Below are 27,104 nucleotides of genomic sequence, written 5' to 3'. Positions count from 1 at the left end.
GAGCCCCGAGTGCGGGCGGCGGCGCGCGGGGTCACTCCCCGCGGGGCGGGGCGCCCGCCGGACGCGCCCCGAGAAGGTGGCGCCTACCTTCCCGGTGGGGAGGGCGGGGTCCCCTGCGCCCCGGGGGCGGAGCCCGGGAGCCCGGCCCGGCCCCGCAGCGCCGCGGGCCGCGGGGCTCACCTGGCCCGGCGGGGCCCCCACCCGCACCCCGCGGGCACCGCACCCCCAGGCTCGGGCTGACCCTCGCTCCCGCGCTGGCCAGGGCGGTCAAGCTGGTGATCCACTGCCCCCGGCCTCAGTTTCCTTCTCTGTCACAGGGCGCGAATAGCTTTCCGCACTCGCCGGAGGGCTGGAAATGGATTCTTGCGGATAATCCACACCCGGAGCTTGGCCCCGTCCTGGCCCACGTCTGTGTGTTGGGGGGGGTGGCCACCACTGCCCCCTCGCGCCAGCTGGGGTGGACGCAATGTCCCCGACCCAAACCTTCACCACCCCAGGCCCTGGCACCACCGAGCCTCCGGGAGCTGCTCCATTCTGGCTCAGAACAGCCACGTTGCACAACCCGGCCAGCACGTCCCCCTAGGGCAGGACGCGTGCCACTGGAGATGGACAGACGGACAGAGCCAGCAGGGAGGGTCCAGTCCCACTCTGGAGGGGCTGGGGGGGTGGAGCACAGGGGCTCCCGAGAATGTCCCCACAAAGTGGCCATAGGTCAAGAACTTCACACCAGCATCCAAAGTCCATCAGTCTTCAGCTAGAGCCCCTGTGTGTGCCCATGTGTGCGTGCGTGTGCACGCGTGTGTGCTGGTACCTCAAGTTCTTACTTGTTTTTTTTTCTCTACCCCTGTTCCACGTTTATGTTTAATCGTTATGATAAAGGGGATATACAGAGGGGCTTCAGCGGCATCGGTCAGGCAAAGAGTGCCTTTCTTTTTGGACCATGTCACCCCTTCTCTCTGTTCCAAATGTCAATTGGAGACTTGTCTGTCAAGGCTGGGATTTGAACTCAAGACCTCACATTCTCAGTTGGCTTTTCCTGCTCAAGGCTGGTGCTCAACCACTTGAGCCACCTCTCTACTTCCAGCTGGTTTTGCTGGTTGATTGGAGAGAAGAGTCTCTCGGTCTACCTAGCCTGGCTTTGATCACATCTCAGCTTCCTGAGCAGCGAGGACTGCAGGGATGAGCCACCAATACCCGGCTGAGGACTTTATCCTGGACGTGGTATCTAAAGGGTAAGCTGGGGGTGCCATTTCCCTTCCCCTACATCACCTTCAATGTGTGAGTTCAGAAGTGTACCTTCTTTCTTTCTTTGCTCGCTTTTTTTTTTTTTTTTTTTTTGTCAGTCATGGAACTTGGGCTCGAGCAATGTCCCTGAGCTCTTTTTGCTCAAGGCTACCACGCAACCACTTGAGCCACAGCTCCATTTTCAGTTTTTGAGTGGCTCATTGGAGATAAGAGTCTCGCAGAGACTTATCTGCCGGAGCTGGCTTTGAATCTTTATCCTCAGATCTCAGCCTTTGGCGTAGCTAGGGTGACAGGCGTGAGCCACGGGGCTCACATCAGAAGTGTATCTTTCGGAGTCAGGTCAATGAGCCTCATTCATTCACTCATTTACGACATTTGCCACCTCCGCCAGCCTGGCTGGCCTGGTTCCCGAACTCCACACATGGCTCCTGAGCCAGGGAGGGGCTCAGGTACCTCTGGCTCTGCCTGTGCCTGGCTCTCCTGCCTGCACCCCACCCCACGGTTCCTCACTCCGACTTCACCCCTCAGGAATCTCTGAGAAGCACCTGGTGCCTGCTGGGAGGAAGCTGACAATAACCCAGATGCCTTTCGGGGGGGGGGGGGGAGGGGGGTTAGGGGGACGCCAAGCGCCAGGTGTGGTCGCTAGTATGTTATCAAGGAGTGCCGGGGTTTGCTTGTATACAAATGCAGAACACTTCTGACACTTCTAGAAGGTCCCATAAGGAATTGCTGGCCGGGAGTCCCCTGGGGAAGAATAAGACCGAGGTCTGCTTTTTCACTGAGGGAAGGAGAGCAGCCTCGATCAGGGTTCAGATTCCCAGCCGTTCTGCTGCTGTGAGACCCTAGGCAAGTGGTCCAGCCTGCGCAGTGACCAGTACGTCTCATCTGCGAAGGAAGCAGGCACAGGCAGCCGTGCAGGTTGGACGTTTCTCACGACCCTCGGGTCAGAGAGGCCTTCTCCAACCGGAGGGGGTTGTGTCCACACTTCCCGAAGTTTGGAGAGCTTTTGCCACAACTCCTAGGAAGTAGATGGACTCCAGGTCAGCAGGTTTGCAGCTCAGCTGCTGGGTTCCAAAGACTCGACTGAAGGTGGGAATCGATTTCTTTTTTTTTTTTTTTTTTTTGGTCCTGTCATGGGACCTGAACTCTGGGCTTGGGCGCTGTACCTCAGCTCTTTGGCTCAAGGCTAGTGCTCTACCACTTGAGCCACAGCGCCACTTCTGGCTTTTTTCTTATTGCTTATGTGGTGCTGAGGAATCGAACCCAGGGCCTCAGGCATGCAAGGCAAGCGCTCTACCACTGAGCCACCTTCCCAGCCCGGGAATCAATTTCTTGTTCAGTGACAGCTGATTCCAGGTTAGGCCCCAGGACATGCCCCCCCCTCTGCTGATTGGTCCCTCCAGCCTGGGGGGGGTTAAAGGGGCCTGGGCTCCTGGCCAGGGATGAGTGACCCATCTCAACTCTGCCTCCACAGAAGGGAACCCAGGCCCTGGGCATCTCAGCCCTCCAGTCCCCAGCCCTGTCCACCCTGCCCAGCTTCCACTCCCAGCCCCAGGGGCAGCTGGGCCCCTGCTCCCCACTGACTCAGCTGGGCCTGGCCCAGGAGTGTCACTGAGGATTAGCAGATTTGGGGAATCGTTCCAACTGCACCTCCACATGCTCTCCTCCCCTCTCCATGCCGCTCCCTGTGGGGCTGTGTGTGTGTGTGTGAGCACGCGAGGACACACGTGTACTGGACACAGGAGCGCGGGGAGGCCGGATGGGGCTGCGATCTGCCCACACATGGAGCGCAGGGGTGGGGGGGTGCCTGGCTCTGACTCACCCCTCGAGGGAACTGTGGAGGGGAGGGCGGACCCCTGGTTCCTTCAGCACCTGGGTGACCCTTCACCCCTGCAACCTGTCCCCCTTTCTGCAGCTCGACCGGGCCACCTACTCCAAGGAGGCCACCGCCACATTCTGAAGGTCCGTGGTCCCCTCTGTTTTTCCAGCAGCTGGAGAAAACCCCAGCTCGCTCTGAGAACCAGTTTGGAACAAGAAGAGTGGCATTCTCCCAGCCAGCCGCAGAAGGCTGGGGAGGGTGGGGGGGGGGTGGTAGGGGGCACTGAAGAACATAGCAGGAAGCCAACCTAGCTTCAAACCCCAGCTCTGCCTGGCTGTGTGACCCTGGCAAGTGGCTTGCCCTCTCTGAACTCTGGTTTCCTTTTCAGGGACAGGGGAAGAGCCCGTGGGCAGGAGGCTGGCAGAGGGCCTGGTAAAGAGGCCTCCCTCCTCTCCCCCCTCCCCCCTCCTTCAAAGGGGACAGGAGGGGCTGGCCCAGCTGTACCCCTTGTTGTGTAACATGTATTTACTTTTCTCGCAGGACAATGGGAAGGATGGAAAAATCAAGCTGGCCTTGGGGCCCGGTGTGCTGACTCATTCAGCCCCAGGCTGGGGGGCCGGGAGAGGCCCCCCTAAAAATACAGCCTCCTGGGGCCAAGAGGAGGCCAGGCTCTGGCCGGCACAACAGGAGAGGGTCCATGGTGACTCAGATGCTCTGCCTGTCCCTGAGTCACCCTGAGAATCCACCTCACACACACACACACCCCGCTGCTCCCACCCCCCCCCTTAGCCTGCCCCTGCTGGCTGGACACCCCGTCTGTCTCTGCTCCAATGACCCCCTGCCGGCCCGCCCTAGATACAGGTGTGCACCTGTCCAGTTGTGACTATTGTCACAATATTGAAACGAATCTCTGCCAGGGTGGGGTAGCGGCTGCCAGGAGTCCCTCCCGCCCGCCCGGCCCCTCCTCTAGGACCCGCCACAAAGGGGCGAGGCCCTGGCGCTGCCCGGGCCTCTGCAAGAGCCCCACAAGGCTCGGTGGCTGGCGTCCGTCGCTCCCACCATCTGGATCTCGTCTCCCAGTGCATCTTGTAGACCCAGCCTTCCGGGTTTCAGACACCTCAGCCTGAACCCTGGCTGCTTGTGAGACCACCTGCACCCCGTACATGGCTGTCCCCTGTTCTCTGAAAGGAGGTGGGGAGGAGTCACCCTGTAAGGGAAGAGTGGAGCCAGGAGGAGCTGCCGGGACGGGGAGCCCTGCCGGACAGGCTGCCCAACCAACCTCCTGTCCACGCCCTGCCCGTTTCCTCCCTTCCTCCCTCCCTCCCCTTCCCTCCCGCAGCTCTGCCAGACTCAAGCTGTCCAAACCAGTGGGGCCGCATTCCCGGGGCAGTGTCCATGATGCGACCCACCCTGTGCCCGCCCAGGTCAGGAGGTCAGGACCCCTTTTCCAGAGCCCGGAAACATAAATAAGGGATGGAGTTGGGCCTGAAAGGGCAGAACACAACAATCAAGCCAGGTTTGAATGGTGGGTTTGGATCCTGGCTCATCCATGATGAGCTGTGTGTGATCCTGGCCCAGTGACTCACCCTCTCTGTGAAACAGGAACTACTTCTCTGTTCCCTAGTTGTGCTTTCCCCTTTCAGAACCTCAGTTTCTCCACCTGAGAAATGGGGACGTTCGGATACCAGCTCCACAGGGTATATTTTCTTTTGGAGTCAATACTTGGGGATTGAACTCAAGGTCTTGGGCTTACCAGGCTGATCATCCTGATCATCTAAACCACTCCTTCAGCATTGATTTTTTTTTTTCTTCTTTGGTTCCATTCCTAGGGCTTGAACTCATGGCTTAGGTAGGCATTGTCCCTTAGCTTTTTTTTTTTTTTTCTTCTGAATGCTGGTGCTCTACCACTTGAACCATATTTCCACTTCTGGGTTTTTGCTAGTTAATTGGAAATAAAAGTCTCACAAACTTTCATGCCCTCTGTCCTTAGATCTCAGCTTCCTGAGTATCTGGGATTACAGGTGTGAACCACGGGGGCTTGGGAAACACAACCACATCGTAAAAGATGAAATAGTGCTGTGGTATGGTGAAGTGTACCCCTGTCAGCCTAGGCTTCACAGGCAATGCTGGCAGGAGAATGGAGAGTTCAAGACCAGCCTGGGCTGAAAAGAAAAAACAACACACACACACACACACACACAAAGTAAACAAAATAGGTTGGGTGCCTGTAGCTCACACCTGTCATCCTAGCTACTCAGGAGGCTGATATCTGAGGATGGAGAGTCAAAGCCAGCCCAGGCAGGAAAGTCTGTGAGACTCTTATCGCCAATTAACCACCAGAAAACCAGAAGTAGTGCTGTGGCTCAAGTGGTAGAGCACTAGCCTTGAGCTGAAGAGCTGAGGGACAGAGCCCAAGCCCAGAGTTCAAGCCCCACGACTGCCAAAACCAAACAAACAATAAACAAAATAAGCTGGAGCTCAGGGCTCTCACATCTGGGAGGGGGGGGTGTCCATTCCATGTTTCCTGGCTGGCCTGTCCCCTGTCCCCTGTGGATCTGTGTCTGCCCTTTGTTCCCTCTCCTGCTGAGCTCAAACATTCCTGCCTGGGACCCAAACGGCCAAGGCCATTCTCTGGTCACAAATTCAGGCTTAATCTCCTGCCTGGGCCTGGGCAACAGTGATCAACTCACATGGCAAAGCCAGTGAGCTCTGCACAGTCCCTCCCTCCTCCAAGCTAGTGCCTCCTGCCCCACCCCCCATCTCTGCTGCTCTGTGGGATACTGTGGGGGGGGGAGGAGGGGCCTCTCCATGGAGCATCTGAAAGACAGATGCTCTGTGTACCTCAGGGCTGCCAGCCACAAGGCCCTGAACTTGTGGCTAGTGCTCAGGCCGGGTGGGTGGGAGGGTGGCAGGGGGAGGGGGAGCTGGGGGGGGTGAGAAGGGGGACAGGGGGCGGGGTCAGCCAGGGATTTTTGTTTTTATTTTCTTTAACTGTTGCTTGTGTGAGTGTCATAGAGATGCTTTTTTATTAAATAGATATCTCTGTTCGTAGCTGCACGTGGTTGGGGGTACATGGGGCTTCAGAGGCCCCAGTGACCCTCAAATCTCAGCCTCTTGAATCGTTAGGATTACAAGGATTAAAAGATTAAAATAGTTTAGAGCTGACTGTCATCTTTGTGCGAGCGGTTCCTAGCCATTCTGTGTAACCCTCACCTCGGTCAGATTCTGAGCAGCTTCCTCCCTCTGGGAGAACTATTGAGAATTAAATTCCCTGCTGTTTGTACATCTTGAAAGCAGTGCCTGGGCGGGGCACCGGAGGCTCACGCCTGTGTCCTGGCAGCTACTCGGCAGGCTGAGATCTGAGGATCACAGTTGGAAGCCAGCCTGGGCAGGAAAGTCGGTGAGACTCTTACCTCCAATCTCAAAAGAGTTGGAAGGGGAGCTGTGGCTCAAGTGGTAGAGCACTGGCTCCAGGAGCAGAGAAACTAAACAAATAGAAGCAAAAACAAAATCAAAATGCAGCAGTGCCTGTGATGGGTGGTGGGATAATCGATAGTAAAACAGGGCTGAGAATAGTGACATTGGTAGGCCGTGGCATTACCTCCTTGGATACAAGAGGGAGCCCTATCCTCTCTCCCCTGGGTGGGGTGAGGGGCATTTTTCTCTTTGAAAGAAGAGGTGCTGGGGTATCTTTGATACCAGTGATCCCCAAAGGGTCTCGTACTGACCCTCTGCAGCGCTGGGGGGTCCAGCCACGAGGCTGTTTAGGAGGGAACTTCCCTTGAGCCTCCGATCATGGCTCTTCCCAGAGCCATGTGCTGTGGTTTGCTGCCTCCCGGTGGCACGGATGAGAACTCTGCACCCGTCTCCATCCTAGCTGTCTGTCTTTCCCCGGAGCTGCTGCAGCCCTGTCAGGTCCCCCCAGATTCCAACCCTGGGGAGCAGAGAATGAGGCAGCCAAGGCTCTGCCTTCAGAGAAACCCAGAAATAAGTCAAACGAATGCGCTGTTTAAAATTGCACCCTCGCTCTGGTGGCTTCTTGAACCTCTTTTTGTGTGTGGCATTTTTATTGTTATTTGGCACTAGGGTTTGAGCCTTGCCCTGCTTAGACAGGGGCCCTATCCCTTGGCCCTCGCCCCCAGACTTTTTTCTGTTTTGCTTTAGACGTTTTTTTTTTTTTTTCCCTAATAGAGTCTCTTTTTATTTATGCTTGCCTGGTAGCCAGACGTGCACTATCATGCCCAGAACTTATTGGTTGAGATAGGGTTTATTGAACTTTCTTGTCCAGACTGGCCTTAAACCACGATCCTCCGGATCTCTGCTTCCCAAGTAGCTAGAATTACAGTCGTGAGCCACCGCACATCCCACGTGGGATGACCTTGATCCTTTTCCCTCAGGAGGGCAAGGATCTGTTTCTTGGTGAGTGAACCAGCGCTCGGTGATGCGGAGGGAAGGACCCAGGCCGGGCGGGGATCCGACGGGCTCCCAGGCGCGGCCAGGGGAAGGAACGGGGCTGGAGCCCAAGGGCAGCGGCTGGACCAAGTCAGTCTGACCCAGGAAGACGAGCATGGTTCGCATTTGCCCGGTAAACCGCACCAGGAGGGGCGGGGCGGGGCAGGAGCGCCCGGGGCGGGGAGAAAGGAGGAGTGGGGAGGAGTCTAGGGGCGGGATCTTCTAGGATTGGGCCATTCTGGAGGCTGGCTTCCTCGGGGGGCGTGGTCACGGCGGGCGTGGTCAGAGGGAGGTGTAGGCGAAAGGCTGGGGCAGGGCGTGGTCAAACACGAGGCCGGCAAGTGAAGGGGCGTGACTAAGGGGAGGTGGAGCCATCCAGGGGAGGAGCCAGGCCGGGAAGGGGACCAGTCAGGAGCGACAAAGGCAGTGTGGGCGTGGTCTCAAGAGGCGGAGCCATCCAGGGGGCGTGGCCAGGCTCCTGGAGCGGTCCCGGCGGGGCGGTCTCGCTCCGGCTCCGGGAGTTTTCCTCCCGCGCGCGCGGACTGGACTGAGCTGTGCGCGGCCGCCGCCCGGCAGCCAGGTCCGGGCTCCGCCTGCGGTGCTCCGCTCGGGGCCAGGCCAGTATTAGGGCACTTCCCCCCCCCTCAAGCTGTGTCCCCAGCGGCTCAGGGCAGAGTGCATGGGCGTGCATGCGTGTGTGGGTGCGCGTGGGGTTGGGTAGGTGCTCGCCCTGGGTGGCTGAGGGCGCGTGGGGTTGGGTAGGTGGGTGTGCAAGGGCGGTCTGGCGTGGGAGAGGTTGTGCATTGGTGCACGCGTGGCAGGCAGGGCAGGGGAAATCTGGGGAGTGGTTGTGTGTGTGTGTGTTGGGGTGTCTTGGAGAAAATCTATCCCAGTCCCCTCACCAGTCACCCCTCACTCCAGGCTCTGTGGGTGCTCTCCCCCCCACCCTCCGTCTTCCGGGGTCTTCGAAGGCCATCATGGTGCAGAGATACCAGTCTCCTGTCCGTGTCTACAAGTACCCCTTTGAGCTGGTCATGGTGGTGAGTGACCCCGATTCTCCTGCCTCTCACGTGATGGTTGGAGGGGCCCAGGAGGTCAGCCAGGGTGGGAAGGAGAGGGAGATCCCAAGACCCCCAGACGTGGAGCTGTTCAGATACTCTGCTCCTAGGGTCAGGCTGTAACCCGTGACCCCTCTTTCTAGCCACCCACTCCCACTGGTCACCCAACTTCTGAATCCCTGCCAGTGGCAGAACACAAAGCTTGCCCTTGGTCTCCCTTTGGTGAAGATCACCTCTCCCTCGCTTCACACCCTCCTGCCAGGAAACAAGGTGGTCACCGAGCCACAGGGTCCTTTTATGCCTTGCTGGCAATGGGAACAATCATGGAAGCCACCCTGCTGATGGAGTTGGCCCATGGTTTGTTACACATGTCCAGGGTTGAGTCTGCACATACCTGTTGTCTGTGAGCCATTCATTGGTCCCACTTCACCTGGGTAAACTGAGGCTTGAACAGGTAGCAGGGTAGCCTCCTAGGAGAGATTGGGTTAGATGAGCCCAGATCCAGGAATTCCAGAGCCTCTATGTGAGACAGGGCAGCACCGGAGTCTTGCTTTCTCCCTCAGATTTTCCCCCCTCAGTTTCTTCACCCCGTACAGGCTCTCTACTGCTTGAGCCACACCTCTGCTTCTAGCTTTTTGTTGAGATCTCACCCTCCCGAATAGCTTGGATTATAGGCATGAGCCACCAGTGCCCGGCTTATGCTTGGCCTTTCTTGCAGTAAGTTCAACTTGGCTCCAAAAGTGTGTTCTCTTAAGTGAAGGGTGGGCTCCGTTCCCTCCCTCTTCACGTGTAGCCTCTAGGTGTTGTTGTACCAGGTGGGGATGCCATTTAAAGACAGAAACACAACAAAGTCTCTGGCTCAGGTGTGGCAAGTGTGCGGCATGAGTTCAATCGCCAGGAACACATGCCAGAGATTTCTAGGCATTTATTTTCTGTGTCTGCACAAATGTAAGGCGTCATCTGTCATTTCCAGAGGCTTGGCACAGCCCTGTGCTCTTATGTTCCGCGCTGTCTCTCTGCCTGGATCGCAGAGAGGACAAAGCCATTTTACCACGGTTGTACAAAACGCCATTGTCCCCCACATAGCTTCATAACTCTGCATTCCTCGTGCCCTGGGGAGCACAAAGGGGTTTTCTGCCCTGATCCTGCCTCTTCTGTCCTCATGCTCCGCGTGGTGTGGGTCGGAGCCTGGAGCCCGGGAGGTTTCGAACAGACTCAGCTGTTTCCACGGGCTCTGTCCGAGCTCTGTCTGGGCAGAGCTGGCCTTTTGTTTCTGTTTAACAAATCTGACTTGAGCCACCAAGCTGGGCCTTTAAAAACCACTTTATTGAGGTACAATGGATGTAGGAAGCTGAGGTGTTTTGTTTGGGGTTTTGGGGTACTGGGGTTTGAACTCAGAGCCTCACTTTGGTTAGGCTAGCAGGATACCACGGAGTTATAACCACAGCCCTGTTTTTCACTGTTATTTATTCATGTATGTACTGTGTGTGTGTGTGTGTGTGTGTGTGTGTGTGTGTGTGTGTGTGCCAGTCCTGGGGCTTGAACTCACTGCCTGGGTGCTGTCCTTGAACTTTTTTGCTCAAGGTTAGTGCTCTACCACTTTGAGCCACAGCACCACTTCCAGTTTTCTGGTAGTTAATTGGAGATGAGTCTCACAGACTCTCGGGCTGACTTTAAACCATGATCCTCAGATCTTGGCTTCCTGAGTAACTAAGATTACAGATGTGAGCCACCGATGCCCGGCAGCATCGGTTATGGGGCCTGAACTCTAGGCCTGGGTGCTGTCCCTCAGCTCTTTAGCTCAAGACTGGACCTCTACCATTTGAGCCACTTCTGGCTTTTTCTGCTTATGTGGTGCTAAGGAATCGAACCCAGGGCCTCTTTCATGCAAGGCAAGCACTCTACCACTGAGCCATCTTCCCAGCCCAGCAAACAGTTTTTAAGAGGGAGTAGAAATGAGGCTTTACAGTCCAGGCCAGGATGCAGGTACAGGGAGAATGGTTGCTGTGGACATCGTTCAAACAACACAGCAGGGACCTTATTTAAAGGAGTTGAAATTAGTTCCCTGGGTTGTCAGCAGATCCATTGCTAGCAGATGAAGCAAAGCTACTCGAGTTTAGGCTGGGAGAACCAAGGTGATCACTGCCCTGCAAAGGGACTTTTCTGATTTCAGAGGACTTGAAAGGAAGCCAAAGGCCCTCGGGCAGCATTTCCTGTGTGCATTAACTCATGCACCTATGCATTCCAGAGATGTGTGCTGAGTCTCAGCCCTGTGCCAAGTGGCATAACAGGTGCTGGGGTTTCCATATCACTGACTGATAGCATTGTCTTGAAATGCATTGTTGTGGGCCCAGGGTGGTAGTGCACACCTATAATGCCAGCTCCTTGGGAGGCAGAGGTAGGAGGATGGATGGTCTAAAGCTGGGCCGCTGGTCCAGGGAAAAGCAAACTAAAAGCCAGTGGGCTGGAGGCATGGCTCAAGTAATATATAGTGCTTACAAGTGAGGTCCTGAGTTCACTCTCCAGTACCATCAGAAGAAGAAAGGGAAAGGAACGAGAGGAAAAGCAATGCATCTTACAGCAGCTTCCTGGTCAACTGGTTTGCAAAGGTCTTTATGAAGGAAAACTCCAGAAGGTGGAAATGTGTCTATCCTGGCCTCTCCTCAGGACACAGGAGAGGACAAGGAGAAAGGCCGCTGGTGGCCTTGGAGGGACATTAAGGCAGCCAGGCTGAGTGTGAAGTGCGTGCAAAGTCCCAGGGGGCAGGACAGGTCACAGAAATGGAAGAGGTTGGGCGTGAGGGCCCCACAGGAGCTAGAAGGTGAGGCAGGCGTTGGCTCGGGGCTTTATCCACCTCATCTAGGACTTCGGGAACGTTGAAAGGCTTTGAACTGTGGGTGCAGGGGCTGCTCTGGGGTTTAGGAGGCGGCCTTGCACACTGTGGGTGGAAGGGAGTCTCCACAGAGGAGGCCTGGCCATGGAGCAAGCAGAGAGGCCGGGACACTGTGGCGACTCCGAGCCACACTGCTGCCCAGCTGCACTGGGCTGGCCTAACTAGCCCCCCTCCCAGCCATCCCTCCCCCCTTCCATCTTCTCTCCCTCCCTCCTTCCTTCTTTTCTTCCTCCCCCTTCCCTCCTTCTTTTCCTTCTCCTTTCCACTCTCCCCCTTTATCCTCCCCCTATCTCCCTCCTTCCTTCTCTTCCTCCCTCATTCTTTCCCTTCCTCCCTTCCCCTTCTCTGCCTTCTTCCCTCCTTCCCTCCCTCCCTCCTCCTTCCTTCCTCCCTGCTTCCTCTTGGATCCCTTCCTCCCTCCCTTCTTCCTTCTTTCTTCCACTCCCTTCCCCCCACTTCCCATGGTGTAGCAATCTCGGGGACTGGGCTGGTGTGGGTTCAAGTCCTAGAGATGGGGCGTCCATTGCTGAGTCTGTAAACGAACACGCATTTCCCTGCGCCTCTCCGCACCCGCGTGTCTCCCCACTCCGTGTCTCCCCCAGGCCTACGAGAAGCGCTTCCCCACCTGCCCGCAGATCCCCGCCTTCCTGGGCAGCGAGGTCCTGAGCGAGTCCCGCAGCGCCGACGGGGCGGTGCGCGTGGTGGAGCGGAGCTGCCGGCTGCGCGTGGAGGCGCCCCGGCTGCTGCGGAAGGTGCGGCGGTGACTGGGAGCCAGAGTGGAAGGGGAAATTGGGGGTCACAATGGAAGGGGGGGATTGGAGGTGAGGATGGCGGGGCCCAGTCAGATGGAGGGGCAGGGTTAGGACGGAGGGGCGGAGTCAGCAGGAGGGCGGGGCCTGCTGGAGGGGCGGGGTCAGATGAAGGGGCGTAGTCAGACAGAGGGGCATAGTCAGGCAGAGGGGCGGAGTCAGCGGGGGCGGGGTCTGTTGGGGGCGGAGTCAGCTGGCAGGGCGGGGTCAGTGGAGGGGTGGAGTCAGGTGGAGGGCGGGGTCGTGTTGAGGGCGGGCGCTGTTGGGGGCGGGGCAAGTGAGGGGCGGAGTCATGCTGGAGGGCCGGTCTGTTGGAGCGGAGTCAGTGGAGGGGCGGAGTCAGTGGGGGGCGGGGTCTTTGGGGGGCGGGACCCGCTGACAGGGCGGGGTCTGTGGAGGGGCGGAGTCAGTGGAGGGCCCGCCCCCGTGCCCCCTCTCATGCGCCGGGCCCGCGGGCAGCTGGCGGGCGCGGAGCAGGCCGTGTTCCTGCAGAGAAACGCTCTGGACCTGCGGGAGAGGACGCTGCTCATCGAGGCCCGCAACGACACCTTTGCCAACCGCGTGCTGGTCACCGAGACCTGCCGCTACTCGGTGAGCCCCGGCTGGGCCCTGGGCCCGCTGGGCGGAGCCCCCCCTCGCACCCCCCTTCCCAGGGCCGGGCCCAGGTCAGCGGGGCCGCGCGGCGGTGGCCGCGGGGAGGTGTGCGGGCCCAGCGCTGAGGCCCCGCGCTCGGCCCCTGCCTGGTGTCAGGTCCACCCTGAGAACGAAAACTGGACGTGCTTCGAGCAGTCGGCCTCGCTGGACGTGCGGTCTTTCTTTGGCTTCGAGCATGTGCTGGAGAAGATCGCCATGAAGCAGTACACGGCCAACGTGAAGAGGGTGAGGGGGGGGGTGGGGGGTAGGGGGGTGGGGGGTGGGAGGGGGGAGGGAGGGGGGGAGGAGGGGTGGGAGGGGGCACCCCTCCACCGTGCCCAGCCCCGCCCAGGCCTCAGCCTTCCGGCCTGCGAACAGGTGCCAGGGTCAGCCCCGCCTCAGGAGAAACTGGGTGGGACACCTGGCCTGTGGTGGGGGGCGCCTCACCAGGGCCCCAGGACCCCGGGATGGAGGCCGGTGCAGCGAGCTCCGTGGACAGAGGAGGGACATTCTAAGGGCCTTTTTCTGGGTTAAAGTCGTCACTGCAGGCAAGGCACCTGTGGCTCACGCCTGTCATCCTACCCACTGCTGAGATCTGAGGGTCGAGGTTCAAAGCCAGCCTGGGCAGGAAAGTCCCTGTGAGACTGATCTCCAATGAACCGCCAGAAAACTGGAAGTGGCGCTGTGGTTCAAGTGGTAGAGCACTCGCCTTGAGAAAGAAAAAAAGAAGCCCAGGGATAGAGCCCAGGACTAGTGTACACGCACGCACACGCGCGCACACACACACCACACACACACACACCACATGGTCACTGCAGCTACACGGGTGGTTTAGTGGTAGGGAGCTTGCTTGGTGTGCCTGAGGTTGGCCTTGAGCTCAAGACCCCAGCTCAAAAGAAGTACATAAAGAAGTAAATCTAGGGGCTGGGAAGGTGGCTCAGTGGTAGAGCGCTTGCCTTGCATGCCTGAGGCCCTGGGTTCGATTCCTCAGCACCACATAAGCAAAAAGAAAAAAGCTGGAAGTGGCGCTGTGGCTCAAGTGGTAGAGCGCTAGCCTTGAGCTGAAGAGCTGAGGGACAGCGCCCAAGCCCAGAGTTCAGGCCCCATGACCGGACCCCCCCCCCCAAAAAAAGTAAATCAATTTGAAGGCCTCCAATCTATCCACCATTGGGTAGAAGGTTATTCACATACTGAATAGGGGAAAGTGTGCTTTTGTGAGATCTCTCTCCCTCCTTCCCTCCCTCCCTCCCTTTCTCTCCTTCCCTCCATCTCCCCTCCCTCCCTCCCTCCCTCCCTCCCTCTCTCTCTCTCTCTCTCTCTCTCTCTCTCTCTCTCTCTCTCTGTCTCTCTCTCTGTCTCTCTCTCTCTCTGTCTCAGTGGTACTGGTGTTATACTGAGGTTTGAACTCAGGACCTTGTGCTGGAGAAACAGGCATCCTACCCGCCCAAGTCATGCCATTAACCCCTTTTCGCATTGGGTATTTTCAAGATGAGGTCTCACCTGATGCCCAGGTCTGCCTGGGTCTCCATCTTTCTATTTGTGCTTCCCCTCTGTGGCTGAGATGACAGGGGTGAGCCACCACACTTAGCCGTTGATTGAGATGGAGTCTTGGGAACGCATATGCCTGGGCTGGTCTCAAAATTTGGTCCCTGACCCCTGCCTCTCAAGTAGCTAGGATTACAGACGTAAGCTATCGCACTCGGTGGGGAATTGGTTCTGGCGAGTGTCTGTGTGAATGGCGATGCCTGCATTCTTCCTTCCATGCTAAATCTCCTGCAGGCCTGACTCTGTAACATGCCATCTTCCTCACCGGCCACATGCCACCAGTCAGAGCTGGCCACGTTGTCCCTGCGGAGATGGTGATGGGTCTCTGTCTCTCTCTCTCCCCCAGGGGAAAGAGGTGATGGAGTATTACCTGAGCGAGCTCATCTCCCAGGGCATCTCCCACATCCCCCGCTGGACACCTGCCCCTGTCCGGGAGGAAGATGCCCGCAGCCAGCCTGCGCCTTGGGGTCAGAGCTGCCTGGAGGGCAGCGGGAGCAGCGGAGCACCAGGCCCCACTCCGGATGATGGTAGGTGCCTGCAAGCGCCAGGTCTGAGCCTGCACCACATCCTGGGAGTCCCGTGTTCCACTTTCCCGTGGGAAGGATGGGGACTGACTCCAGGCCCTGCACGCAGCCTGTCCCTCTGCTGGCTGCTGCACCCTTGCTGCTTTAACCCCCTCCCCCAGCCCACAGCTGGTTTATTTCATGTGTCTGTGCATGGCATTTCCACTTGACTTTATCCCCTTTTAATCATAAGAGCCACGACACATGCCCACGGTGGCACTCAGCTGCGACCGAAGGGTGTAAAATCCCTCACCTCTCCTCCTCCCCCCAGGGAAGAACAGTGGGGTGTTGCCATTTCCTAAAGCCGCCTATGTATTGATAGCATGCCACATGTCTGAAATTGCACACGTGTGTGCACACATGCATTCACAGAAACTTACGTTGAACATTTCGGGGTGTAGCCTATGTTCAACTTGGTGTTTGCTTTTACTCACAAATGTCTCGCAAATAATCTCCCGTGTCAGTGCACACGTGGTTCTTTCTCTCTTTTTTGTTTTTGGTCTTGTTTTCTTGGTGGTGCTGGGGATTGCACTCACGGGGACTTGTGCTTGCTAGGCAAGCCTGCTGTGCAACTTGAGCCACACCCCCTTAGTCCCTGTGCCTTTAATTTCCTTTTCAAGTAGGGCCTCAAGCCTTGCAGAGGCCTGGGTTGCCTTCTGGATGTGCTTCTCCTACCTTCATCTACGGAGTAGCTGGGGTTATGGGTGTGAGCTGCTTCACTCTTCCTGTATCATCTTCTCCTTCTCCTTCTCCTTCTCCTTCTTCTTTTGGTCAGTTGTGGGGCCTGAACTCTGGGCCTGGGCGCTGTCCCTCAGCTCTTCAGCTCAAGGCTAGCGCTCTACCACTTGAGCCACAGCGCCACTTCCGGCTTTTTTCTGCTTATGTGGTGCTGAGGCATCTAATCCAGGGTCTCAGGCATGCAAGACAAGCATTCTACCACTGAGCCACCTTCCTAGCCCTTCTTTTAATACTTCATAGCATGATGTGGATACCGTATAACTTATTCAGTAATAAACACTTTTTAATTCTAAATTAGTCTATTTGGATAGTTCCTGTGGATGACATTTGTTTTAGATTTCTAGATTCTAAGTAATGTGGTTTGTCTTTGTACTTAAGGATTAAAAAATTGTATGATAGGGCTGGGAAGGTGGCTCAGTGGTAGAGCGCTTGCCTTGCTTGCATGAGGCCCTGGGTTCGATTCCTCAGCACCACATAAGCAAAAAGAAAAAAGCCAGAAGTGGTGCTGTGGCTCAAGTGGTAGAGTGCTAGCCTTGAGCTGAAGAGCTGAGGGACAGCGCCCAGGCCCAGAGTTCAGGCCCCATGACCGGACCCCCCCCCAAAAAAATTGTATGATATATACACAGCATGCCAGTTTTAGTGTGTGTGTATGTGTGTGTGTGTGTGTGTGTGCGCGCGCGCTCATGCGTGCGTGCACAGGCCCGTGCCAGTTCTGGGGCTTCAGCTCAGCTTTTCATACTTTCACTTGGCTTTTTCACTCAAGGCAGGTGCTCTACCACTTGAGCCACACCTCCTCTTCCAAATTTTTCTCTGGTTAGTGATAAGTCACAGACTTTTCTGCTTCAAACTGTGAGCCTTAGCACTCAGCTTTCTGGAAGGGGTGAGCCACTAGCTCCTGGCTTGTCCTTCGTCCCCCCCCCCATTTCCCCATTGATTTCTTATTGGTGTGTGAGAGCTCTTTATGTAGTAAGGCAATCAGCTTTGTTTCCCAGCCTTTTATTTTTATTTTTTTATTTTTTGGTCGGCCGTGGGGCTTGAACTCTGGGCCTGGGCGCTGTCCCTCAGTTCTTCAGTTCAAGGTGAGTGCTCTACCACTTGAGCTACAGCGCCACTTCCAGTTTTCTGGTGGTTTATTGGAGATAGGAGTCTCACGGTCTCTCCTGCCCGGGCTGGCTTTGAACCAGGATCCTCAGATCTCAGCCTCCTGAGTAGCTAGGATTACAGGCGTGAGCCACCGGCACCCGGCTCCCAGCCTTTTATTAACATGGAAAAGGCTCGTCACATAATGTCAGAGGCAAAAACTGTTGATTCATTTTTCCTTTTGGGTCACTGATCGGTAGAGACCTGCCTGATATTTGAGTAGCTACACTGTAATTAATCCCTCAGGGGCTGCATCTACAGACAGCAGAATTCATCCATGCAGCAAGTCTTCTGCTCTTACTGTGTACAATAGCAGCCTGCTGCTATGCTATATTGTACTTTAAAATAATAATAATAGCTGTGTCCTCAGTGGCCCCTCCCGTGTGGCTCCAGGGCTTCCGGCCCTGGTCTCTGCTCCGTGCTGCCCGCACCAGTGCTGCTAGCAGGGTGGCTGGTGGAAGGCGCAGCCAGGCCCCTCCACCAGGCGGGAATCACTGGGCCTTTGTGCTGGGAGGTGGAGCAGGGCTTTCATAGCTGTCAGGGCGGGCGGGCAGGGCTGGAAGGATGTGGGGACCCTAGCCTCCCTCCTCCTCTCCGTTTCTGGCCATGGGGCTTCAGGCCAGAAACAGCCCTCAGTTTACCCAGAGGTCTCCTGGCATGGTGGAGGGAACCTCAGTGCTGGGCTGGGACTTCTGCCGGGGGGGATCCCGGGGGCTCGGTATGCATGCAGCACCCCTGCCCTGGATCTGTAACATTTGCCCAGAATACACCACGCTGGCTGTGGTGCGTGTCCCTCCAGCCCCCACGGGGATGGCGGAAGGCGTGGAGACATACCTGTCACCCCGCGATGGCCAAGACTGGGTGACAGAGCCACGTCAGGCCCAGCTCTGAGGGCTGGCAAAACGCTGGGCCCACACAACCCGCTTGTGAGCCGGGCTGTGCTGTGGGATCGAGGCTCTGGGTGCCACGTGGCCATTGAGTACCCTTGTATCCCCCCCCCCCCGAGAGGGCTGGGGAAGCTGGAGAGCAAAGGGAACTTAGGAACCCCTTCCTTTTTAAAAATTTTACTCCATAGCTCAGGCTGGTCTCAAACTTCACAATTCTCCCGCCTCCACCTCCTGTGTGTGGGGCTTACAGGTGTGTAACACCGCACCCGGCTGAATCGGCCCCCGTGTGCGTTTTCTCATTTGTGACACTGCACCCCCAGAGGTCTGCTCTGAAGTGGGGACGGGAGTGACCGGCTATCCCAGCCTGACGGTGGCAAAACCAGACACCAGGCCTGGCCCACGCACGCAGCCAGTGAACGGAGCTCATCGGTGCCCGGCACTCGGGTTGTGGGTTTCCGAAGTGCTTTGGAAATGGCTGTGAGAGGGTGAAGCATCTGGAGGCCTCGTGGATGCTGTGTGGGGCGGGGCCCCAGCTCCATGTGGGTGGAGGCACACTCCAGAGAGTGCAGATCAGGCGGCGAGGAGACCGCGTCTCCCCCTAAACCCCTTTCTCCTCTCCCCAAGGGGACAAGCTGGACACAGACTACATCGAGAGGTGCCTGGGCTATCTCACGCCCATGCAGGCGAGCTGCCTGGTCCAGCTTCGGCACTGGCTGCAGGAGACCCACAAAGGCAAGGTGAGCGCAGAGCTCCGGTGATGGGACATCGGCCCGAGACACTGCCAAGGGAGATACGCGAGTTTGTGCAGTTAGCAATACGCAAAATTCATATCTGCTTTAACAGAAGTAGGAATTGAACCCAGGCCCTCACGCCTGCCTGGGCAAACACTCCACCCCTTTAGCTCTGCCCACCTGCCTTTTGTATTTGAAACAGGGTCTTGCCCCCTTTGCCTGGGCGAGCCTTGAACCCAGATCCTTCCAGCTGGGATCGTAGGTGTGTGCCGTCCTGCCCAGCTGTGTTTTATTTATTCTTACATGCTCTCCTCTGTATCTGTTCAACACATGCTGACGACACTGCAAGAGGCCCTGTCCCCGCTGGGTGGGCTCTTCTTTTCTCAGACCTGTGTTTTGCAGGTGAGCGAGGATGCTGCTTCCTGAAGTTGTTGTTGTTTTGGTCAGTCGTAGGGCTTCAACTCTGGGCCTGGGCGCTGTCCCTCAGCTCTTCAGCCCAAGGCTAGCTGCTCTACCACTTGAGCCACAGCCCCACTTCCGGTTTTCTGGCAGTTCATTAGAGGATAAGAGTCTCATGGCCTTTCCTGCCCAGGCTGGCTTTGAACCGCGATCCTCAGATCTCAGCCTCCTGAGCAGCTGACAGGCGTGAGCCATCCCAGCCATGCTTCCTGCAGTTTTAACCTGCCAGGTGGAGATGACCATTCTGGGGGCGTTTCCCTCCTCTGCCTCTCAGATCCCCAAAGATGAGCACATCCTCCGCTTCCTGCGGGCCCGGGACTTCCACCTGGACAAGGCGCGGGAGATGCTGTGCCAGTCTCTGAGCTGGCGGAAGCAGCACCAGGTGGACCTGCTGCTGCAGACCTGGCGGCCGCCGGGCCCCCTGCGGGAGTTCTACGCCGGCGGCTGGCACTACCAGGACATAGGTGCGTACAGCACAGGGCACAGGGTCACTGCCCAGTGTGCCCTGAGCAAGACCTTCTGTGCCCATGGGTCTGCTTTCCTTTCGGCTCTCCTGGGCATCTCACAGCCGGCTGTGAGGAAGGTAGAACGGGAGTAGACTTGGTGCTGCGTAGAGACATGTCTGCCCGGAGGCTGGCTTAGCGCACTGTTAACTTCATTCTGTATTGTGGGTATGCAGTTTGCCGCGGCCCAGCGAGGCTGCCATGGCTAGTTACCACAAAGTGGGCCGCTTAAAGCAGCAAGACTGATTGTCTCCAGCTCTGGAGGCCTGAGATCAAGGTATCCTTGAGCCATGCCCCCTCTGTGGGCCTTTTGCAGGGAGACTTCCTGCCTCCTTCATGCTCCGGTGGCCCAGCGGGGCCCACAGTGGTGTCCTTGGCTTGTGGTCTCATCTCTCCAATTTTATTTTATTTTTGGTTGGTGATGGGGCTTGAACTCTGGACCTGGACTCTGTCCCTCAGCTCTTCAGCTCAAGGCAAGCGCTCTACCACTTGAGTCACAGCGCCACTTCCGGTTTTCTAATGGTTTATTGGAGATAAGAGTCTCACAGACATTCCTACCTGGGCTGGCTTTGAACCCTGATCCTTAGATCTCAGCCTCCTGAGTAGCTAGGATGACAGGTGTGAGCCACTAGTGCCCGGCCTCCAATTTTTTTCTTCTCTCTCTTTTTCCCCAGTACTGAGGTTTGAACCCAGAGCCTTATGCCTGCTGAATAAGTCCTCTGCCTCTTGGGCTTTCCCTTTCCACTTTATTTTTCACATGGGTTCCTCCGTTAGTGTCCTCTCCTTATGGAGCACTGCTTCCGTGTCTATCTTTTCCTGGACACCCCCCCCTTGAAGCAGGAGGGGTGTGGCGCAATGCATGCACCCCAGGGCCTTGGCACCGCACCCAGGTCTCGCTCAGGAGAGTAGGAGCCGCAGTCTTGGGGTGGCTAGTCCTGCCCCTGACCTCAGCCCCCCCGTCCCCCTTCTCTTGCAGACGGCCGCCCCCTGTACATCCTGCGCCTGGGCCACATGGACACCAAAGGCCTGATGAAGGCCGTGGGGGAGGAGGCGCTGCTGCGGCACGTGAGTGCGCCTGCGCCGTGGGGCCTCCCAGGCGCCCGGGCTGCGGCACGTGAGTGCGCCTGCGCCGTGGGGCCTCGCGGGCGCCTGGCCGGGCCTGGGCTGCGGACGTGAGTGCGCCTGCGCCGTGGGGCCTCCCGGGCGCCCGGGCTGCGGCACGTGAGTGCGCCTGCGCCGTGGGGCCTCCCGGGTGCCCGGCCGGGCCCCGGGCTGCGGGCCGGGCGGTGACAGCACCGGCGTTTTCTTCCAGGTGCTTTCGGTGAACGAGGAAGGACAGAAGAGGTGCGAAGGCATCACCAGGCAGCTCGGCCGACCCGTTAGGCAAGTGAGGCGGGCTGCCCCGGGGCTCAGTGCGCGTGCGCACTGCTGCTCCCCACTCCCCCCACAGCCCACCACTCGTGCTCATTGCGCATGCGCCTCTTGCCCGGTGCCCAGCCCCAGTGCCCTTCCCTAGCTGGGGGAGGGGGAGGTCTGGAGAGGCAAGGACCCTGTCTGTCCTGCTCTTGATAGTCGAGGAAACGGAGGCCCAGGGTAGTGATGTCTTTCCGGGGATGCTGAGCGCTCAGGGCCTCTGAACTTGAGCCTTTCTCGCTGGCTCCATCCCCGGCTCCAAGGCTCCTCCCTTTTCCTTTCCGAGAACAACTCCCCACGGGGCTCTACCTTGCCCCCGCTCCTGGGTACCAACCTCCCAGGGGTCCTGGTCCAGCCAGGGAATCGGTGTCCCCCTGGGATGCTCCCAAATGAAGGGGAGAACAAAATGACACTTAGGGCTGGGAAGGTGGCTCGGTGGTAGAGCGCTGGCCTAGCATGCATGCAGCCCTGGGTTCGATTCCTCAGCACCACATACACAGAAAAAGCCGGAGGTGGAGCTGTGGCTCAAGCGGTAGAGCGCTAGCCCTGAGCAAACGCAGCTCAGGGACAGTGCCCAGGCGCGGAGTTCAAGCCCCAGGACTGGCAAAAATAAAAAGACACCTATCCAGACAGGTGTGGTCGTACACAGCCGGGATCCCAGCACTTGGATGGTGGAGGCAGGAGGACCTTGAGTTCAAAGCCAGCTTGGGCTACAAACAGTTTTCAGGCTAGCCTTGGCTGTAGGGAGATTTCCCAAAGGACACCCTAAGGTGTTGGGGCCCGCCTAGCGCCCTTGTTGTCTTCCTGGCAATGGGCGTGGAGTACAGGACAGGCAGGATCTGAGCACAGCTGTGGACCCCTGGAGCCTCTGATCTCGGTGAGGACTGAGCTCCTCTGGGGTCTGGAGCCAGAGAAGAGGAGCATGAGATGGGGGGTGGGGAAGTCCGTCAGTGAAGGCCCTGACCAGAGGCAGGAGGGGCGTCCTGAAGAGGTCGCTTGCAGAAAGGCCAGCCACTGCAGCAAGATGGTCATCTTCTTAATGAGTTGGTGCTGGTAGGATGGAGGCCCAGAGAGGTTGAGCACTTGGTCCAAGGCTCCACAGCATGAAGGCTGAACGGGGCCTTGCCCTGGGCCTTCTATCTGTGGGAGCATGTTCTTGTTCGGGTCCCCTTTACTTAGCAGCAAAAGTCTTTTCAACAGCTCGTGACGAGTGCCTGCCTGGCAGAGAGCGAGACACCTGCTCAGTAAATTCACTGCTCAGCAAATGCTGCCTGAGGCGGGAACTGGGACCACGCTGGCCCCTGACCTCAGGAGAGCTTAGGCTCCCAGGCCCTTGCCACACAGCGCCCAGGGGTGGCGGTGACACCTGGAATTCAGGAGCTTGGCCTGTCTGGAACTTCTTCCTGGCGTGGCTGGCTCCTCTGCCCCCAGCCCCGCCTCCCCGAGCCTCCTGGGCCATCTCCAGGTCCCCCCCGGGGTGAGGATGTCGGGCTGCCCCGGGAGAGCCGGATGGCACATGAGGCCCGTGTCTGCCACAGCTCCTGGACCTGCCTGCTGGACCTGGAGGGCCTCAACATGCGGCACCTGTGGCGGCCGGGGGTGAAGGCCCTGCTCCGCATGATCGAGGTGGTGGAAGACAACTACCCGGAGACGCTGGGCCGGCTGCTCATCGTGCGCGCCCCCCGCGTCTTCCCGGTGCTCTGGACGCTGGTGAGAGCCCGAGCCAACAGGAGCCACAGAGCAAAATCTTAGGGCCAATCAGGGGCGGATCCGCAGGGGCGTGGTAATGGGGGCGGGGCATCGGGGAGGCTGGAGGCAGGCATTAGAGCATGATAATAAGGGGCGTGGTATCTGGCAGGGATGGGGGCGTGGTCATTGGGGCAGGGAGGGACCACGAGTGGGTGTGGGGTCTTCTCCTGGGGCCATGTGTCTTGGGAGTGGGTTGAGATTATGGTTGCCTTGTGAATATGCCCAAAGCGACTGAATTTCGTATTTTAAAATGTGTTTTCTTTTGATGTGCCCGTCCTGGGGCTTGAACTCTGGGTTTGGGCACTGTCTCTGAGCTTTTACACTCAAGGCTAGCTCTCTACCACTTGAGCCATGGCTCCAATTCTGGCTTTGGGTGGGGATAGAGATAAGACTTTCCTGCCCAGGCTGGCTTAGAACTGTAATCCTCCCATCATCTCTGTCTGCCTCCTGAATAGCGGAGGGAGGGTGGGGATTCTGCTATAGGAAACACAGCCCAGTAATGTCTCGCCTCACCCACCCCCATTCTAGATCAGCCCCTTCATCAACGAGAACACCCGGCGGAAGTTCCTCATCTACAGTGGCAGCAATTACCAGGGCCCTGGCGGCTTGGTGGATTACCTGGACAAGGATGTGATCCCGGACTTCCTGGGGGGAGACAGTGTGGTGAGTCTGGGCTCCAGATCAGGCAGGCAGGGACCAGCTGGGAGCCAGGGCTGCCGGGGCTGAGGAAGCTGCCCAGGACTTCTTGTGTGATGGGCCAGGCTGGCTCCAAGTGGGGACAAGGGTTTGTTATCCCAAGAGCGGTGGCATATTTGACATGGAGCCTCCCCCCCCCACCTCCCCCCCCCCCCCCCCGCTCCCCAAACATCGTGAATGAGCTGGGTGTGGTGAGACACACCTGTAATCCCAGCACCTGGGAGGCTGAGGAAGGAGGATCCCGAGTTCCAGGCCAGGCTGAGCAGGCTCAGATTTTGCATCTCCTACCCTGTTACCCTGATGCACACACTGGGGTTTCAGCCTTGTGGTGGCTGAGGAGCCGTAGACCTATGGGCCCAGTGCAGAAGCAGGACACCCCTCAGTGGAAGTCCTTTCCGTGTCCGACCCCCCAGTGCAATGTCCCTGAGGGAGGCCTGGTCCCCAAGTCTCTCTACCTGACGGAGGAAGAGCAGGAGCAAGCAGATCAGCTGCGGCGGTGGAGTGAGACCTACCACTCGGCCAGCGTGCTCCGCGGGGCCCCGCATGAGGTGACCCCCAGCCTGGGGCGGGGAGAGGGGGGCTGAGCAAGAGCCCAAGCCCAGCGGGGCCTCTTCTGGCCCTGCCCAGGTGCCCTCACATTTTGGGCACTCACTGATCACTCGGGGTGATTCTGGGGGAGAAGGGGATCCCCCCCCCCCCCCGCATGGGCACGTGCAACCTTTCCCTCGAAGCCCCGGTCTGCTGGGACTCCACCTGGCCTGTCCCTGTGCAGGTGGTGGTGGAGATTCAGGAGGGTGAGTCAGTCATCACCTGGGACTTCGACATTCTGCGAGGGGACGTGGTGTTCAGCCTGTACCACGCCAAGCAGGCGCCGGGGACCAGGGCCGCCGGGCAGCTGATAGACAAAGCCTGGGTCCTAGGCACGGATTACAGCCGCGTGGAGGCGCCCCTTGTCTGCCGGGAAGGGGAGAGCATCCAGGTGTGTGCTCTGCTCCTTCACTACTTCATCCCCTGCCCCCCAACCCCCCCCCCCCGCTAGTGGCTGGGGACAGTGGGGGACAAACGCAGCCCCAGGGGCTCTGTGGGACACAGGAGGACAAAGACACACAGGAGGGTTTGGTGGCACTGAGGAAGGGAGGGGAAGGCTCAGTCCCAGCCCTGTGTTCCAGGGCTCACACGTGACGCGGTGGCCCGGCGTGTACCTGCTCCAGTGGCAGATGCATGGCGCCCCCAGCGGCGTGGCCTGCAGCCTGCCCGGCGTGGATGACGTGCTGGCCGCACTGCACAGCCCCGGGCCCAAGTGTAAACTGCTCTACTACTGGGAGGTGCTGGCCTCCAAGGACTTCAGGTAGGCCCCCCACCCCCACCCCGCAAGCCCCCAGGGCCTTGCTAACTGCTGCCATGGTGAATTGACTGGACCCGCCGGCCAGGGGGAAGGGGAGGATTTGGACCTAGAATCTCACAGGGTGTGCAGCTCTTCTAGAACAGCCTCCCAAGAATGGTGACTTAGCAGGTACAGGATCCCGGGTATCAACTCTTAGGATCTCCACCTTCCCGCCCGAAAAAGAGAGTGTTCTAAGACAGTGCCTACAGGTTGCATTCGGAGAAACAGGTGTCTGAGACCTCCAGCACTTCCGGGTGTGACCTTGGGCAAAGCATTTCTCCTCTCTCAGCCTCAGGCACCGCAGGAGCTAAAGGGGACCCCCCCCCAGTTCTCCCTTTGCATTAAGAGGCTGTCATGGGGGTAGAGTGGAGCAAGGGCAGCCTGCCACCTGCCTGTCACCCCTGCGTCCTCACCCCGGTGTACCCAGTTAGGGGAGGGACCGCAAGAGGCCCAGCAATGTTTTCAAGGCCTTCCCCTTCGTTTACTTAGTTTTTGTTGTTGCTGTTTTTTAAAAAGAGAAGGTTAGCAATGTAGCATCGTCTGGCCTTGACCTCCTCACCTTTCTACCTCAGCCTGCTGAATCCTGCTGGGATGATAGGCAGGAGCCACCATGCCTGGTCTGGGAGCCAGGTTTGAGTGCAGAGATGGAGGGAAAGGCTGGGGTTGGGCCTCCGGGGCCTCGGGGAGGGCTGCCCGAGGGGACCGGATGGCTGGGCTCCGTCCCAGGGGACACAGCGCTTGGCGTCACTGGCTTCTCCCTGGGGCGGTTAGCAGCCTGTGCAGCTGCCCCGGGGCCTCGTTTGTGGTGTGGATGGGGCGCTGGCAGGAGGAGGTAAGTTTGTGGTGCCCTGCTCCCCAGGGGCTCCATGTCCAGCCTGGAATCCTGCAGCAGCCGCTTCTCCCAGCTCAGCGCCGCCACCTCCTCCTCCAGCCGCTCCCACAGCAGCTCCCTGCTCTCCAGATAGGCGGGTGGCGCCCTGGCCCGGACCTTCACAGGGAGGACCAGCGTGGGAGCCCGCGGCCCGAGCCCCGCGCGGTTGGGGCTCTACACACAACCCTGCGTTTTGACTAAGTGGCCTCGTGCATCCTTCCAGGGGTGGCCCCAGGGCTCAGCTCCCACCCTGTGTTCCACCTTCTGGGTCAATTTCCTCCTCAGGCTGGCCTTGCTTACCCCCAAGGGAACCCCTCATCCTCGGAGACCCCCTCCGTGATGACAGCCCCCCTCTTCCACAGTTGCAGAACAAAACCTCTGTCCCCAAAGTTCCAACCCATCGGCCAGCATCTCCTCCTGGCCTGCTCCCCGCCTCACGCCTGGGCCAACTGGCTGCCAGGGACGGTACAACAGTGGCCTCTCCCCAACTAGGGTCACGTGTCTAGTCTGGACCAATCACTGTGACTCGGGGTGGATGCAATGCAGTTTTCTCAGGGGAGCAGCCCACCCACAACTGGAAACGCAGTGTTCAGTGTCTGGCTCCTCAGGTGGCTCCTGCCCACCTCTGGGCAGCAGTGGGGTGACTGCGGCGGTTCCTCTAACCCTTTATAGGCCTCTTTCCCTCCCAGGGAACTGCTGATTGTAAGCTACAAGCCCCCCTCCCCCATAGCTTAAAGACAAAGGGGGGCATCCTCCGGGCGCCTGCCTCAGTGGTCCAGGAGGGCTTGCTTCAGGGGAGTGATAGATGGTTACTGCTGCGCCATGCTGTGCCTCAAAGTCCTCTGCTCACGGGGCACGCTCAATGTCTGCCGTATGTGCGTCCATCCGTCCAAAGACACCAGGCCCCTCTTCCTCAGGACATGGTGGCCCCCAGAGAAAGGTGAGGTCAGGAGACTGGACCCCTCTCCCTTCCAGAAGCTTCTATGTGTTCTGGACAGATCCTGTCCTTTGATACCCAGGGAGGAGGGGCGTTTGACATGATGGTTGCTGTCATTTTCCTCCCTTCCGCTCTGCCCCTGCCCCGCCCCTCTGTGAAAGAAGGCCTTTTCTACTTCTCAACAAAGTCTGTGTGCGCGGGTCCTTTGCTCCATCCAACCAGAGGCATTAAACACTGTAGATGCGGATTGTCTTCTCTTCCTGAGCTTGTTTGAGAATGTCTCTGCGGTTGTTTCTGAGGTTCTATAACATTCTCAGGTGGGTTTGCCCTGGAAGAGTGGCAAATTGGGGTGTATTGGGGGGAAGCAGGCATCATATATATATATATTTTATGTCTGAAGCTCAGGTATACAGTATTTGTTTTGTGGGCATGCAGTTACAAATAACCAATGGGGTTCAAGTGACAGGAATGATTTCTCCCTGGCTCTGGAGGCTCGGGGGTCACATCAAGGGTTCTGCAGGGCCTCCTCCAGCCTCTGGTGGCTCCCAGCAGGCGTTGGCTTGGGGCCCCATCACCCCA

At 58.2% G+C, this 27,104-nt stretch overlaps 1 protein-coding gene across 2 annotated transcripts; it reads left to right on the top strand.

The window, feature by feature from the left end:
- The first annotated feature begins 8,493 nt into the window (after positions 1-8,493).
- Positions 8,494-26,756, top strand: Sec14l5 (SEC14 like lipid binding 5). 2 transcript variants are annotated; one of them, XM_070003365.1, is made up of 15 exons: positions 8,494-8,556; positions 12,070-12,219; positions 12,736-12,867; positions 13,027-13,155; positions 14,846-14,981; positions 18,407-18,519; positions 19,247-19,436; positions 20,452-20,540; positions 20,788-20,858; positions 22,427-22,598; positions 23,166-23,300; positions 23,747-23,881; positions 24,106-24,312; positions 24,503-24,681; positions 25,577-26,756. In XM_070003365.1, the coding sequence occupies exons 1-15, from the start codon at positions 8,494-8,496 to the stop codon at positions 25,680-25,682; spliced, it is 2,007 nt and encodes a 668-aa protein (XP_069859466.1). In that variant the 3' UTR covers positions 25,683-26,756. The 2 variants fall into 2 exon arrangements, with proteins under 2 accessions (XP_069859466.1, XP_069859465.1); XM_070003364.1 differs by having other exon boundaries at positions 14,801-14,981.
- Positions 26,757-27,104: the final 348 nt, after the last annotated feature.

Source organism: Dipodomys merriami, unplaced genomic scaffold (genome assembly GCF_024711535.1).
Source record: "Dipodomys merriami isolate MVZ:Mamm:240054 unplaced genomic scaffold, mDipMer1.0.p SCAF_60, whole genome shotgun sequence".
Taxonomy (NCBI): Eukaryota; Metazoa; Chordata; class Mammalia; order Rodentia; family Heteromyidae; genus Dipodomys; species Dipodomys merriami.
The sequence above is the reverse complement of the archived record's forward strand: the minus strand, read 5'-3'. Positions and strand labels throughout refer to the sequence as shown.

What these genes read in the sequence shown, in the direction of transcription:
- Sec14l5 (XM_070003364.1), top strand. Translation starts at nt 8,494, where the DNA reads ATGGTGCAGAGATACCAGTCTCCTGTCCGTGTCTACAAGTACCCCTTT. An exon ending in CAGCTCGGCCGACCCGTTAG is followed by an intron (nt 20,859 to 22,426) that starts GCAAGTGAGGCG and finishes TGTCTGCCACAG; the next exon opens with CTCCTGGACCTGCCTGCTGG. An exon ending in CTGGCCTCCAAGGACTTCAG is followed by an intron (nt 24,682 to 25,576) that starts GTAGGCCCCCCA and finishes CCTGCTCCCCAG; the next exon opens with GGGCTCCATGTCCAGCCTGG.